Below are 16,701 nucleotides of genomic sequence, written 5' to 3'. Positions count from 1 at the left end.
CTCAATTGTGCACCAACTGAAATATTTCTTTGGTTTGTTCTCTAGCACGACTCACCTTAAAAAAGGTCAAACTATGAAGGAGAGTTTCATTTTTGAATGTCAGAAATCAGGATGTTGCTAAAAAACCTTGCTTACATTTTAAAAGATGAAAACACTGAAAACCAATCGGTGTGACACTCTGGCCATAAGGATAATATCAGTAAAAGACTTTGAACATCACTGATATATATATATAGATATATATATATATATATATATATATATATATATATTGTAAATTGTGGTTTGAACAGCAAAATTCACAAAAGCATGAAATCAGTTTTAGTGGCTTTAGTTTTTGGCCAACATGCGAACCATAAAGCCACACGCATAAAATTCATTTTTTTACAACCTTAAATTTCAAAAATAATTTTAATATTATAAATTATAGTATTAATACATATTAACTAAATAAATTGACGCATTGACACACTGGCTATTAGTATAATGTAAAAATTGTAAAAATCACTGATATATTGTGGTATGAAACAATGTTAAACAACAAGTTTTTCAAAAGCACACAGCCAGATTTAACGGCTTCAGTTTCTGACCAACATGCAAACCGTAAAGCCACATGCATAAAACTTAGTAAAAATTAATTAAAATCCATTTGTTACAAAGATAAATTCAAAAAATAAATATAATATGCAACTATATAGATTAAGTTTGCTTGTTAACCTGCTTTGCTATGAGCAAGCATCCTAATTTTATTGCATACTTGCTTTACATCCTTTTTTACTACTAAGAGTTATCTTCTCTCACAAACCTAGTCTGCTTTTAGCGTATAGTCAAAGTTGATCACACAACTGTAGTTAATCTGTTAGAACAGTTATGAGTAGATAAATCCTCATTTGCTCTAAACGTTTGTACAGTTAGTAGGGTGAGTTCAAATTTTCTAGAATAAAATGCTTTGCAATGGATAAATTATTAGTTTAAACTTCATTCAACCAGATGTTTCTTGCGAATAATTGTTACTGAAACCATTCACTTTTTGTATGCATGAGCATTACGTTGGGAAATTTTTAATTTTTTTAAAATCGATGCAAATTCGATTTTACTAATATCAGTCATTGATACTTTAATACTTTTAAAAACATGATTAAACTCCCAATGTAATTAAAGTGATTTTGAAGTGTATTAAGTTTTTCTAGAACGTTCACTTGGTTGTTATTTTGTTGAGACAGACTGCCAAATGCCTAAAATGGCATTATTGGAAAATGTTCATACTCACAATTGATGTATTGATATTTTTAAAAACATCTGTAAACTCACAAAGTAGTTAAAGGGATTTTAAAAAGTAATAGATCTTTCCTGTTCTTTCACTTGGCTTGGAACAAGATTTATTTTGTGGGGACAGACAGCAAAATGCCTAATAATGGCATCTCTGGAAAATATATATATATATATATATATACTCACAGCAAAAGCCACACCAATAGCACTGCAGGCTGTAAACAAGTTAACTGCTTCTATCGTAGTACATCCAACTACAGCAAACGTATCTTCACCTGGGATAAGACCCAGGGCCAACATTCCCTTAGCATATCCATCTGCCTGCAAGTATGCAACAAACTTAAAGATCGTCATTGAAAGTAAAGTTGCTCCAATCCAATATAGTTACTTTTATATTACAATATTTTTGATTGAACTTTTCTTTGAATTGAATTTGAATTGAATATTGAATGTCTTTGTTGAAAAATGTTTTTGTGTGATTCTGATCCTAAATCTCAGAATGAACTATTAAATGAAAATATGAATGTAACAATGAGTGAATAAATTAATATATCAATGAATAGAAAAATCAATGAATGATTCAATCAACCAATCAATCAACCAATCAGTCAATGAGCCTATTATGTGTTTCTCAAAGTATGTCTGTCATCCCGGTTATAGATATAGCTACATGTACAGCGCACGCTGATTATTTTACCAATGCGGCCACGCATTACGACGCCCGGGGTAAAAAATACTTTTTGTACGATTCAATTACTATATCTGGGATCAAGGCTAATTCTTCTCAAGCAGACAATTATATTGAAATATTTTGAGACCTAAGTATATGCAACACAATGCTTCTTCCTGTTTTTTCGTAGGGCAAATTGGTTCGGCCCACGAAATCAATAACTTACCTCGAACTTTGAAATTTGGCAAAGTTACTGATTATACATGTTATTAAAAAATATTCGGCAGAACTTGCCATGGCGAGTTATCCGCTATCCCGTATATACAATATCTGTTATAATAAACACAATTCGCTAACGTAAATGATAAAATTTCTGTTAAAAGTTTGAAGTTTATTAAAATACATACTGAAAACTCCATCAAGTATGTGTTTGTAAATTACATTCATTTAAGTTAAATTCAGCGTTTGTGTTGCACGTCTGTCTCAAAGGTAAGAACTCTCCACGCAGTGTATTGTAATGTTATATTTTGCAGATCATAACAACAAAATGCACTAAAGACATGGTAGGTACCTATAGTTACCAAGGTTAACATAGTATTTTGGTCCTATTTTTAATGGTGACAACTTTTACCAGGAGGTAATTGCATTAAATAATGACGATGGGTTTTTATACCACTCTATGTAGGTCTATAGCTAGCCTACAATATTTTCACATGTCAATGTTTGCATGCCAACACTGAAATCATATGATTGTATACCAAATAACTTTTTATTGTAATCAAAGCAAAATAAACTATATTTAGCCATTACTCTTTAATGATTTCACATTTACATTTAAACACCTTTACATTTGCATTTTTCCTTCTAATTTATTTCAGCGAAACACTTCTTTCAAGTTATGAAATTTTAAACTTACAACTATTTAACACCTTTACAGCCGTTGTATTTATTTTTAATTTAGTTGGTCTGCACAAAACCTTATCCTCCTGATATGAAGTTGGAAAGTTACAGTTGTTTGACAAAGTTTATATATGTATATAATGTATATAATATACATATATACATATACATATATATACATATACATATACATATACATATATATATATATATATATATATATATATATATATATATATATATATATATATATATATATATATATATATTCATGCTACATACGGTACTGCTTCGGCTATTGAAGCCTCATCAGTGCAGCTCAAAGCAGACAAGGGAGACAAATCCCATTGCCAATGAGAGTTGACTTCCTGCCGTGAAACAACTAAGTTGCCTCACAGACTTTAAGAAAGTCAATGTGCTGACACCGGAGTTCTCGAATAACAAAAGTGATGAGCTTTGCACAAAGGCTAATAGTGCCGTACCTCTCACAGAATGCTCAACCAAATTGAAATAAAGGAGCATATACTCATGCTACAGACAGTAATGTTTCGGCTATTGAAGCCTCATCATATATACATGCATATACATGTATATATATTGAGTGCAGTATGTAATATCAATATCTAAAGTAACACAACATTGTATGACGCGCCATATTTTAATCTAACTTAGCAGAACACTGTATGATGTGCCACATTTTGCCTTTGCTCATTCAATCGTAGAAATTATCACAAATTGTTTGAAGTGTTTTTCACGCACCCTTTTTGTTGATAAATATGCTGATGCTTTCTAATTTTTTGAAAAACACATTCCGTTTTTATAATAGCTGTGTGTTTGTAAACAATTTTTTTACGAGTTAGTAATTCACTAGCTCCTTCCTTTTTCAAGTTTCATGTTTTGTGGCCCCAGTGCATGCGAAATTTTTATTAGTAAAGGTTCGACACCTGCGGTACAAAGGGAGGCAAGCTGATTTATTTCAGCAAAGAAATTTCTCTTCTCTTTAGGCTTGGTGCGTGCATTTAATACCTGCAGCTTCTGCTAGTTGAAACTAGGACTATATCTAAAGTAAAAACTCTGTTTTGAGTGAATTTATTTTTAGCAGAAAAGTTTCGTGTTTATTATGAGGATGCATTTCCTTTTCACAACATTCACACAAACATTCAAAAATATTATAGCTGATTTGATTGCAAACAGTTTTCCATTGCTGCAAAACTTTGATTATATGACTTGGTGATAGAGTCAATGCTCTATGCCGTCACAACAATCAGTTTTCATATTTGCATTGTCATTATGTTGATTATATAAATAAGCAAAGCGTCCCTTCCTCCCGTGTTGATAGGCATACGTCTTTCTGTTTGGTTGACCAAAACAAACACAAAGGAGTTATGCTGGCTTTGCTAGCTGTGAGGCGTGAGCTACATGTAGCTGTGTTAAGTAAACCATCCTCTAATTAACAAAGGCTTTCAGTCTTCAGAGAGAGATACGAACCTTTCAATTGAAATAAGTTTTAGCCAAAACCTCATTTAGCTGGTATAAATACATATAGGTATAGTAAATCGTCATCATAAGTATCATTTTTTAGTTACATAATCTTTCTCAATAGCATTCCTGGTCAGAGTTCACTAATCGATGTCGACATGCTGGTATGAGTCCTATTATTGCATTGATGTCATGTGACTTACTCAATCACATGATCAACTGTTTTTTATGATTTTGAGTGAAATAGCATTAGGTTACACAACCTATACAGATTAATACATATGACTAGACTGCCCGGATGTTTTCAGTTTTAAATTGACGAAACTTGATAACCGCTAAAATTTTCCGAAAACAATACGTGCAAAATGACATCACTAGCTGTTTTTGCTGCGATAATCGATCTCGGCCACTGTGTTCAAGCTGTAACGTTATGCGTCTCTATTCTGTCTGTCAGCCTCTGCGCAACTATTGACTGTGTAGTCGCACTTCCATTTGATCTGAAAGTTTGAATCGCGATCAAGTTTTAGCAATGTTAATCTTGAAACATCCTTGTAGTCAGATCACCTCAAACATCAAAAACAATAGCAAATGATTGAAAAATACTGATACTTTCTGATAAAATATATATTAAAATTTGGTGTAAGTTCATCTTGCACTAGTATGAGGTGAGCAAGTGTATCCCTCGTCTTAACTAGACATAGAGAAACAGTTCTGCTGGCAGTTGTAAGTACAGTACAACATCTACTTATGTTCATAAACTATAGCATCCCTTGGAGTTGGTCCAAAGTTTCCTTTTCTTTAAAAACAACAAGCACTCTACGCTCCTTACCTTCTCTAGTATCTCTGTAGTGGTGAACCTTCTATTCGTCTCCAAGTTGACCACCTCACCAACTATTCCCTTTTCTCTAGCTCTCTCAAACAGCTCATATAAGACCAGGTCTTTTTGGATTGGATGACTAGGATCAGTGGCATCTACATAGCTCTTGGTTAGAGGTCCTGATATCTGACCAGATGTCATTTCTTTATCTTTATCTCTTTATCTGTATAAAGAGAGATAATTATTATAATAGAATATCAAATACTTAGGTTTATGAATGTTTGTAGTTTTACTAAACAGTACTTATCACTAGACAGCACAGCAAATCCTTTAGTATAAGCAAGTGTTCTGACCTAAAAGCTTTCCTAACTATTAGCACACTCACTTACACTCATGTGTTGATGTTCTGCAAAGTTGAGTTAGAAGCTTCCGGAAGCTAGCAATAGCAGAAAGAATTGAGTCACGTGTTTGTGATGTCAGTTTCAAACCCTTACATAAGCTTGTACGGGTACCCTGACAGTGGAGTGCGCCATGAGAGGTATACATTTATATAATACTGGAAGAGAGATATAGGTTTAACAGAATGCTGTGAGAGATCATAAGGTCTAGTAACTATTGCATAAAACTAGCTAAATGCTCGGTGTTGGGCGAGTAATAGAATAATTACCTAATGAATTTGAGTAACTTACCTGGAAAACTAGACTTTTACTAAAATCTTTAATTAAACAATACACACCTTCTGGGCCAGCTTAACAACCGTTACACGTAACACGTAACGGTGATCAGTGCTAGTAATTAACTGTAAAAAAGCGCTTGAAGCATGAGTATCTTAACCAACGTAATGACTATTTGCTCAATGAATCTATTGTATTCGATGTAGCTTAATGGTCGAGTCTGCCACCTCTAGATCCGGAGGTCCTGAGATCAAACCCAGTGCCATGTAGATTTTTCAATACTACATTTTGATTGCTATGACTGGACAAAAAGACAATAAGTCATCAATATAAACACTGAGACTTATATAAATAGACTGGCTGCGCTACCTGGTGCTGTTCGGGTAATAAAAAATTCTTGCACAGAAAATTGATTTGTATTCAACATACAACAACATTTGCCATTTCAACTTGTAAACTGCATATCATGAGCGAAGTGTTTTGGGTAGTTGAAATAAATTAGGAGAGAAAATAAAAACAACTGTAAAGGGTTTCAAACTTTGTCAAACAACTGCAACTTTCAAACTTCATACCATGAGGAAAAAGTTTTGTGCAGAGCAACTAAATTAAAAATCGATAAACAAATGTAAAGGTTTTCAAACAACTGTAAAATGAAAAATTCATACCTTGAAAGAAGTGTTTTGTTGAAATAGATTAGAAGAAAAAATAAAAATGTAAAGGTGTTTGAATGTAAATGTGAAATCTTAGCAAGTAATAGCTCAATATAGTCTATCTCACTACAATTACAATAAAAACTTATTTGGTATACAATCGTATGATTTCTGTACGTTTCAGTGTTGGCATACAAAAATTGGCATGTAGGCTAATATCATAGGCTATAGGTACAAATCATCATCATTAAAAAAAGCACAAAAATACTGTGTTAACCTTAGTAACTATAGGTACCTACAATGATTTTAGCGCATTTTGTGGTTGTGATATGCGGCCCCATATAATATAACATTACAATGTACTACGTGAAGAGTTTTTACCTTCAAGAAAGATGGGTAACATAAACACTGAATCTAACTTAAATGAATTTGGTTAAGTGAACACATACTTGAAAGAAGTTTTAGTATGTATTTCAGTAAACTTTAAACTTGTAACATTAATTTTATCATTGTGAAACATTTGAACATTTGTATTTTATATATATATACAGTCAAACATGGATAACTCGGCCACAGATAGCTCGAAAACATGGTTAATTTGAACGGTTTCTTTGGTCCGTTCCCACGTAATGATAAATTGCTATAGATAACTCGAACTCAACACTGTTAATTCAAACTGTTTTTTTGCCCAACGGCTACCGAAACGGTTGTTATCGCTTTAGAAAATCACTTTATTCAAAGCCATAGAGGTAAACCTCATCTTTTCGTAATTCATAAGCGTTGTTATTACCACCATCGGCAAAATAATTTTGTCAACGACTTTTCTAAAGGTTTGGTCAAATTTGATTTATACTGCTATACGATTAATAGCACGGGCTTGCCGGGTCACGCGCGCAAGGATTTTCGCCACGCACATACAAAACAAAAACAGCATGTTGTTTTGTATGTGCGTGGCGAAAATCCTTGAGTGCGTGACCCGGCTAGCCCGTGACGAATAGTTTTCCGACGTTGATTCCGTGTTCAATCAACGTCGGAATGTTGAATGCTTAAAAACGTCTTAAAAATTGTTTTTATTAAACGTATACGTTGTCTTAGCTAAAAAAACTATTCATCGTTTGACCTAAACACAGAATACGTGTGTACATTCAATAAGTATCCATTCAAAAAGCGTGAGTGATATACAATGTACCGTTAAACCTCGTAAAACTTTTAATTGAACTGCCTCGGAGTGTTGCTCTTAACGAATCTCAGGTAAAGTAAGGGATTTTTCTTTGGTAACTTTTTCTTGAAGTTGCATAAACTTCAAGAAAAATTGGCAAAATTGATCGTGGGTAAAACGCTCAAAAGAAAAAGATGTCTTTTCTTTTGAGCATTTCAACAACGATCAAGTTTTTCCAATGTCAATCTAAAAAAACGTCCTGGCAATAACATCACCTCAAACAACAAACCAATCTCAAGTGATAGAAAAATCTCTATACTTTTTCATGAAAACGTTTTAAACTTTACATTAGAAGCATTTAATTTGAAACAAGCCATTTGTGCTTTTGATTTATATTATAGTTTGTATACGTACATGTATCTACTAATAAATAAGTAAATATATGGACTTGTGACAGTGCTCTGATAACTTGAACGCTCTGATAATTCGAACACTTTTGCTCGGTCCCTTGAAGTTCGAGTTATCCATGTTTGACTGTATATATATATATATATATATATATATATATATATCTGCACATGCCCATCAAACTGGTAACCCACCCAAAAACAGATGCAAACGGATCTCTTACGTAGGACTCCTCCACAGCCTGAAAAAAGTTAACATCAGCTGAAGGTACTGCCAAAGGTATCTTTGATATGATTCATATAGCACAGTATGAATATTATATATCATACATAATATACAGTTTACATAGTATTAATCATATTATATGTATTATACATAATAGGTGGATGTTATATGTTATACATATACTCTATATACATGTATGTATTAATCTCAGTGTTTGCCATCATTAATTTGTTCAGTTAGAGTGATAAAGTTTTAGTAATGAAGAATCAGCAATGCACTGAATGTAAACTCGGAACCTCCAGTTTCACAGACAGGCGTCCTATTCATTACACTACATGTCCAACTGGCTTTACTGAAGAATAATTGTGCAGACCATACTGATTATGCTTACAGAATAATCAGTATGGTCCATGGCAGAATGCGGTGTATGGTCCATAGCAGCAGGCAATACGCCGCATGCTTAAAGCTTGACGCCGTAACACAACGATTACATGTATAAGCTATTACCAATTATAAGCAAGCTGGCTTTTGACAGCTTTGAACCGGCTTTGAAACTTATTATAGTAAAAATTTAGACTAGCTCAAGTTACTCAAACTTGCTGGGTAAAACACTAGCCAATGGCAACTAAATTTAGCAACAAAGGCTAAATTTTCTGTGCCAAAACCTTTTTATTACCTGTACAAAGCCAGGCATTCGGCTAGTATATGCAATGTATTACGTAATATGATAAATGTAATATATATTACATACATTGAATATATATTACATACAACATGTATGATATAAATATTATATGCGCATGTATATAAGAAATGTATAAAAATTTGTCACATCCATGAGAGTGGTATGATGCAGCGGTATATCTCATGCTAACTGGAGGTAGATCTCACACTAAAGCAGCACCCATTAACCTCCTTATAACTAATTCTGACTGACTGTATGGAGTGATGAGGTACTCATACAGCAATGCAAAGTGAGGTTTGTTTGCAATGAATCAACCAACAATAATATAGCCAATAAGTTTCATAAACAAACTAATTCTTGATTTCTATTCATGCATGACTAAGCCTGCTTAAGACCCTCATTTTATGCTGGTTTGTTTAGCTGCAAGACTTTGGTCTCCTGAGCACCGCTAATTGCATTACCAAATTAATCACATCGCAATCAAACAATGTTTCAAGTTTTGCTTCCTAGAGTACCCCTAGAGCCTAATGAAAAAATATTATCCTGGTCTAGATCTTAGTCAACTCCGGAAATAACCTTGGAAGTTGGACCTTTGTGCTATTGGTCAATCAATGTCGATAGTTTTAAAATTAAAAATGTCACAAAGTAGCAAATAACTTACCAATATGTAAGTTTGATAAATCTCATCTGAATAATGTAACTGTTATTAGAAGAGATATTAGTGAGCCTGCTGCAGAAGGAACTAGCGCAGCAATAAGCCTACTCACTCTACTCAGTCTCCTAACCCACTGATGCAAATGTTGTTTGAATTACACGCTTCAGTAACAATAGAAATGTGCATTTAGCTACGGCTTTGTGAGGTCACAATTTTGGAAGCGTTGTATGAGCTATTGTGTGAGTTGTCTCATCTTTAAATGCTAGCTATCTATACTATAATAAAAGCTGTGTACAAGAAGAACAAAAGATTGCGTCACGCTAGATTTGTCTATCAGTTGAGAAAAAATATTATGTCTTACTGAGTTTAAACTCAAAACCTTCACCTTGATGTACCAACACTGTAACACCAATCAACGCCTTGAGGTAATGCTGAGTAATTATACATAATTATAGCTGTTTTCTGTGCATCATCAACACACCTGACAATCTCTCACAGCACAATAGACTTTTAGGATACTTCTACTGCACAACAAGATGCCGAATAAAATATTAACAGCTAACAAAAGCTGTGTCTGTCTGTTTAAAGCCACAGTGTGTTGAGCCAAAGTGAGTGTTGTAAGCAAATTTTGTTCCTTGAAACTTATACTAGTGACTTAGTACTAGTACTAAGTATTATGTAGTACTAGTACTACATAATAAGGTCTCTATAAACATCTTTACTATAATAGGAGCAGTGTCCAATTGAAACTATGATAAAAAAACAAGGAAAAAATCTGTTTCAAAAAGATTTGAACTCTTATACTTTAATTTACAGACCAACACCCTAACTCTTACACCACTCGGCCACCTTGGCTTTTTATGAATTATGAATATATATATGGGAGATCCTCAGTTGTAATAACTATTTGCACAATAATTCAGACACGCTTATGAATGGCTGGGTAGAGCAGTTATTAAAACGTTTGACTAGCATGCTGAAAGTTGTGAGTATATATATATTTATATATATATATTTGAAAAATTATTGCGAAAAAAGTATACTTTTAGTATTTGCGTTACAAATTTGTTTCGTGCGAAGCACTCATCAGACGCGATTGTACTAAAATGAAAAGCTTTACCGAATGTGCCAAAATATCAGAAATGGACTCGTTGTGGTAATCATGTAATTCAGTGCTAAGTGTAACCGAGAAGATAACTCCTAGCATGTCTGCAATTAGAAATCAATTCATTTCTTTTATTTAATGTGCCTAAGTGTGGTTTGCATATTATGAAGTATTTTTCAAGTGAACATAATTTGCATCATTTTGTTTTGTTTGTATATGGTTGTGCTTGAGCTAATATTTTCCATGTTATGTTGTATGTTGAGTTGCTTTCTTTCAACTTCCAAATGTGCTTGCTCAATTCTGTGTGGTGTTGTTTGTTTTTGTGGTTAAACGAGGCTTTATGGTTACTGTATCTAGTTTTAAATTCGGTTGAGCAAAGTCCTATGTAGGTCGCTACGTGGTTGTTTGTATTGTTGCTTACTGTTGCCTGATATATCACATTTTTGGCTCTGCATTTTCCTTCCAAAGGGCAGTTGTTCTTTTGTTTGCAGTTGCAACTTTTTTCGTTCTCTTCTCTTTGTAGTGTACTGGTTTTATTAAGGGTTTTGTTGCTCCCATCAATGATTGTTTTCATGTTTGGCATTACTGAGTAGCTCAGTTTTAAGGTTTGTCTATTAAATATTGCTTGGAGTGGGTGTTTCTTTGGGAAGCATGTTGTAACTATGTTGAAAAATCTTTGTCCGATATTGGTTGCAACATTGGTGCTGAATGGTGGGTTGTACCATGTGATTTTTCTTTGTCTGTTACATTTTTTAGGTTTTTTCATGTTGGTTTCATATTGTAGTTTGCTGTTTTATCCACTCTTGTGGAGTGCTTTTTGGTATGCTTGCACTGTGCTATTAAATTGTTGTTCATCTGATGAAAGTGCGTTTAGTCGTTTGTTTATGTTGTCTGGTAAGTTTTTCAATATGGAAGGTGGATGGTTGCTTTGTTTGTGCACATATAGTATTGTGTTGCCTGGTTTTTGGAAAGGCTTGACGCTGCCATCTTGTAGATTTAAAGTTACGTCAAGAAAGTTCACTAATCGTTTGTTCGCCTCAATAGTAATTTTCAAGTTGTTCTTATTAAATATGTTGCATATTAGTTTCTTTGTTCTCTCTATAGCTTGTGGTGTACCCTTGCAAACCGCAAGTCCGACGGCTCTGTATAGTCCAATGCTGCAAGTCAATTCTTTGGGTATTTGAGTCAGTAAGTCCCTACTAATTCACAAGTCTCCGCTCCGTCGTAGCTACCCATAGTCACGTCAAACCATTTATTAGAGTTCTTCTTTGACCAGGCCGTGTCGTTGTGAAATACAAGCGATCTTTTTGCATGTAGTATGATTGCCTTTTTGTTTTCTGTGATATTTGTTATGTTGCTTGCAACATCTAATGCTTTTTTTAATAGTGCCTCTGTTATTGAAGGGTAAAATTCACAAACGTCAAAAGTAATAAATGCTTGCTGTTGCTTTTCCTTTATTTCTCTAAACCAATTCAGTACGTCACCCGTACTTCGCCATAATTTTACATTAGTTTCTCTTGTCACTGTTTTGTTGATACCTGTGAGCAGAGTTTTGCTTATTTTTCCTATTTCAGATTTTGTTGGATTGATTAGTCTACACGTGGGGTGGTTTGTGAAGTTATCTTTGTGGTCTTTTAACGTTATGAATGGCTGTTTCTCTGCTATTGTCTCAATTCTTTTCTCAAGTCCTAATTTGTGCGCTATTTCTTTGTCTTTTGATGTAATTTGGTTTACTGCTGTCTTGTCAGCTTTTTTGTAAGTTTTAGTCACATTATTTTGCAACATTTTGCTGTATTCATCATTTTCAAGTCTGTAAAAATTGGTTGTTTTGTCAGCTTTGACAAGTATTTTATTGTTTGCTTGTATTGTCTTAGTGTCTTGAAGTAGTCTTCGTTGAAGTTCATTGTGTTATATCCGGTTTCGGTAGTTTTTAATTACCAATTGAGACTTGGAGTTGTCATCCTACTTTAGATAACTCCCGACGCCCTGTGCCGGGTTGATTCTCATGGCTTGCGCTGTACTGTGGTAAAGGCGCCTATCGCATTGCATTGCAATTGCCGTTTGAATTAGCCTAGGGGCGGCGCGATTTTTCCTTAGCCAATAGATTCGTGTCAGCAAGACTACGTCATGAACTGTAGCCCAAGTTCTCTTTTAGCGGGATAATTTACTGACAACCGTTCCTCCCTTGACTATAAACGGAAGTGATCCCGTCTACACTTGCCGGAGCTGTGGGAGATCTTATTCCACTATCTACGTGGCGTGTCCTCTTCTCTCTCCTGGATTCATGGTAGATAGACGTGTGTGACCCTTCTGCTGACTGACTGACCCAACAAACAAATCCACGCTTGTCGTGGCTGGCTGCGGACGTCCTAGAAGGAGTGCCCAGCTGGCCGTGCGCTTTCTCTTCAAAACAGGTATTACAGATATCTGTGTACTTTCATTTTATTAAGTTTTTAATAATAACTTTAAACATGTAATAATCATTTACTTACGTGTCTCTGCTAGTAAAACTAATATTAATAATGTTTTAGGAAATAAGATATTAAACAAATAAAACTCTTGCTCCAAGCGAGTGCAATTAATAATCATTGTTATACGAAATTGTGTGGCTAGTTCGATCGTGTTGTTAATCCCCTCACTCTCTTTTGTTAACTCGAGTATTTAATTAAGAACGCCCAGATTCCGTCATAACAGTTGTATGGCTTGAATTTGATGTTTTGTATCATTTCTGTTATCTTACTTTCAAAATCTGACATTTCTTTTATAAAAGGTGGCAGTTGCTTTGTTTTGAATCCATAGGTTTCTTTTTGTTCTGATTGCTGATTTGAGTTTAAGTAAAAATGTGCTTTCCATCTCATTCGGTGAGTTAACTTCTCGGTCATTTCTATTAATCTTTGTAGGTAATTTGATTTTTTTGGTATTGGTATATTTTTCATAGAGTAACCAAAATTTACCTTTTCCATTTTTAGCTTTTGGAAGAGTGCTTAACACTGTAGTAACTCTCAACAAAATAAAATTGAAAATCAAAATATCTTGCCGATGTGAAAAACGTCAGTGGAGTAAATCTATATTAACTAAAAGCAAGTGCAAAAGCATATAAAAAAGAACTCTACACTAAAAACCTAAAAGATTATTAGTGGAGTATGAAATATTTGAAAAATTATTGCGAAAAAAGTAAACTTTTAGTATTTGCGTTACAAATTTGTTTCGTGCGAAGCACTCATCAGAGGCGATTGTACTAAAATGAAAAGCTTTACCGAATGTGCCAAAATATCAGAAATGGGCTCGCTGTGGTAATCATGTAATTCAGTGCTAAGTGTAACCGAGAAGATAACTCCCAGCATGTCTGCAATTAGAAGTCAATTCATTTCTTTTATTTAATGTGCCTAAGTGTGGTTTGCATATTATGAAGTATTTTTCAAGTAAACATAATTTGCATCGTTTTGTTTTGTTTGTATATGGTTGTGCTTGAACTAATATTTTCCATGTTATGTTGTATGTTGAGTTGCTTTCTTTCAACTTCCAAATGTGCTTGCTCAATTCTGTGTGGTGTTGTTTGTTTTTGTAAGACAGAGACTGTGTCTCTGTCTTGCAAAGTGTCCTCTTGTACATGTGCTCTGGTTGTACGTCTCCTATTAGCACGTAGGTAGGAAAAAAGTTGAGGTGGGCTGAGTTGCGTTAAGGCATGTGCTGTCTGATGATATGCTCTAACCTGCTAATCACCTCTTTCAGCCGTCTTCTCTTATTAAACAAAGCTTAATCGCTCTTTCCCAAGATATGGGTCAGTTTCTATATTCTTTTTCGTTCATTTCTGTTGGCAGTGCCAAGCTGAGAGCTGGCTCGGACACAGAGTTGGCTGGCTCATACTAACTGCTTCCTTCATTAGAAGCATTATTCTCCTATTAGCATGTAGGTAAGAAAAAATTTGGGGTGGGCTGAGTTGCGTTAAGGCATGTGCTGTCTGATGATATGCTCTAACCTCCTAATCACCTCCTTCAGCCGTCTTCTCTCATTAAAGTTTGGGTCTTCTCCATCCCCATATTTTTTTATAAAATCGATTGTCTCAGGATTGGCAGCTCTAATTTGACAAAGCAGACAGGCTTGCTTCACCTGCGCTACCCCAGCTACTTACTGCCATGCACACCTCAAAACCAATTTAGCCAGTGTTCTAGATGCCGACCAGTTGTCGGAGTTTGGCTGATATGCCATGGCTGAGGGGTGCTTTTCATTAGGCTTGTCCATCAGAGTAAACTGATCACTTTGCTGGCTCTATCAAAGCTGGCTGTCTGCTATCAGAGTGAAAGCCCAAAATACCATCTTGGTCTGAAGGCACTTTGTTCAGCTAGGAATTGGCACAAGTGGCCAATGTCATGAGTCTCTTTATGTTTGTTTTGTTGCAGTACCTAGTGACATGCATGCACACACACAAAAATCAAAATGCTGCAATATGTGATGCCTGAAATGCCCGTTATTACGGGTTAACTGGAAAATTCCGCATTGGTTCGTGTAGTCTTTTTGTGCGGCCACTATGCCATCCTTCATTTGGGGTAATAGGTACTAAATGGTGCGCATAATCATTTTGGACTGACTATTTTTGCCAGTAAAGTGGAGAGTTGAAGTAACTCTATTTTCAGCTCCGTGTTTTGAGGTGGAGCGATGTGTATTGACTGCTCTGGCTGCTTAAACAGGGGCTCAGCTGTCATCACAGACACCAGGTACGCGCTTGATGGCATGGTAGCAAGTGGAGAACTATTTACTAATTTAGAATCAAGTGGCTCTGCTGGGACCTCTTTCAGTCAGACCAGTGTATCATGCAACCCCATCATTGCTTCTTCAGCAGGCTATAGTCCTCGAGTTAGTGGCATACTGTGCAAACTGTTTGCCTTTTAAGCAACAATCAGGGCTAGCTAGGGCCAAGTTAAGCCTTCTGCCGATTTTAAGGTAGCATCAACGCCTTTGCCAGTTATTTTCGTAATTGCTCCATCTTGTTTGGTCAAGGTTAACATAACTCTGGCATCTGTGAGGGTATCTATTTGGCTTAGTTGCTCTTGAATTGAGTTACCTAAATTTTCTGCAACAAATTTTTGTTAAAAATTTAATAGTATTGTGGTAAGGTATTGTGTGTGTTATCCTTAGTAGAAGAATGTTGCAATAGCCACAGAAACAGCCGGCTCACACCATCCTTCCTACCTACTTTTTACCTACTTTCTTACCTACCCTTTATTTTTCTATTTACTAGTACTCCCACTTCGCAAAAGTTTCAGGCTATCTGATGACCAATGCTGGCCATGAACTGTGCTGGCCTACTTTTGGGTTCACTAGGCTGAAGTTGTACTAGTCAGTCAGATTCCTCTTTGGCTGGTCCCATCGTGACAACGTCAGAAAAATTTACCATTCCTTTTGTTTCTGTATCCTTTCCTTTGTTTGCTCTGCTGGTTCCACATACAAGTTTGCTAGAGGTTGGAAATTTCTCGGGCATCATTGGCTTTTTGGCAGTTTTTTTCGACCAGGCTCATTTCATGTTAAGCTGTGTCCTAGGTTACTGTGTAACCTTTCTCCAAACCTGTGTGAGAAGTTTTAAGTCTGCTACCATTTTAAATGATTAACTGCCTTTGTCATTTTATGAAGTGCATACGACTGGTCTTTTCTTAGCCTGGTATACTTTAATGCACCTGTCTTGCAATTTTGGACTAACCCCTTCTTCTGCTGCATGCGGCACAGCCATACCCAGTCACTCTTCTCCCAGTGGTTATTTTCTGTCTCCTTGCCAGATCTTTTATGAGCTTGGCCAAGTGTGTTGTGCACAGCTCCCAATCAGCCCTAAAGCTTGACTTTGTGTTTATAAGTTGAAACAAATTTAGTAGGTTGGGGTACCAATACAATTAGTCTAGAAACCTTGGTTTAGTTCCGTCATAAACATATTTGCCATAACTCAGATCATGAAGTGTGGCATGGCGCTGTACATTCCCTTCAACTGGTGGAGGAGTATGTCCCATTCAATT

At 35.3% G+C, this 16,701-nt stretch overlaps 1 protein-coding gene across 1 annotated transcript in view; it reads right to left on the bottom strand.

Annotated features, from left to right (window-relative positions):
- The window catches only part of LOC137407989 (putative acyl-CoA synthetase YngI), a 30,578-nt gene extending 25,239 nt beyond the window's left edge, over nt 1-5,339 (bottom strand). The window contains exons 1-2 of the mRNA XM_068094378.1: nt 5,151-5,339; nt 1,459-1,593 (exon numbers count right to left, since the gene is read on the bottom strand). Coding sequence (XP_067950479.1) covers nt 1,459-1,593; nt 5,151-5,339 — 324 coding nt within the window. The remainder of the gene's footprint in view (nt 1-1,458; nt 1,594-5,150) is intronic.
- Nucleotides 5,340-16,701: the final 11,362 nt, after the last annotated feature.

Source organism: Watersipora subatra, chromosome 11 (assembly GCF_963576615.1).
Source record: "Watersipora subatra chromosome 11, tzWatSuba1.1, whole genome shotgun sequence".
Lineage (NCBI taxonomy): Eukaryota > Metazoa > Bryozoa > Gymnolaemata > Cheilostomatida > Watersiporidae > Watersipora > Watersipora subatra.
The sequence above is the reverse complement of the archived record's forward strand: the minus strand, read 5'-3'. Positions and strand labels throughout refer to the sequence as shown.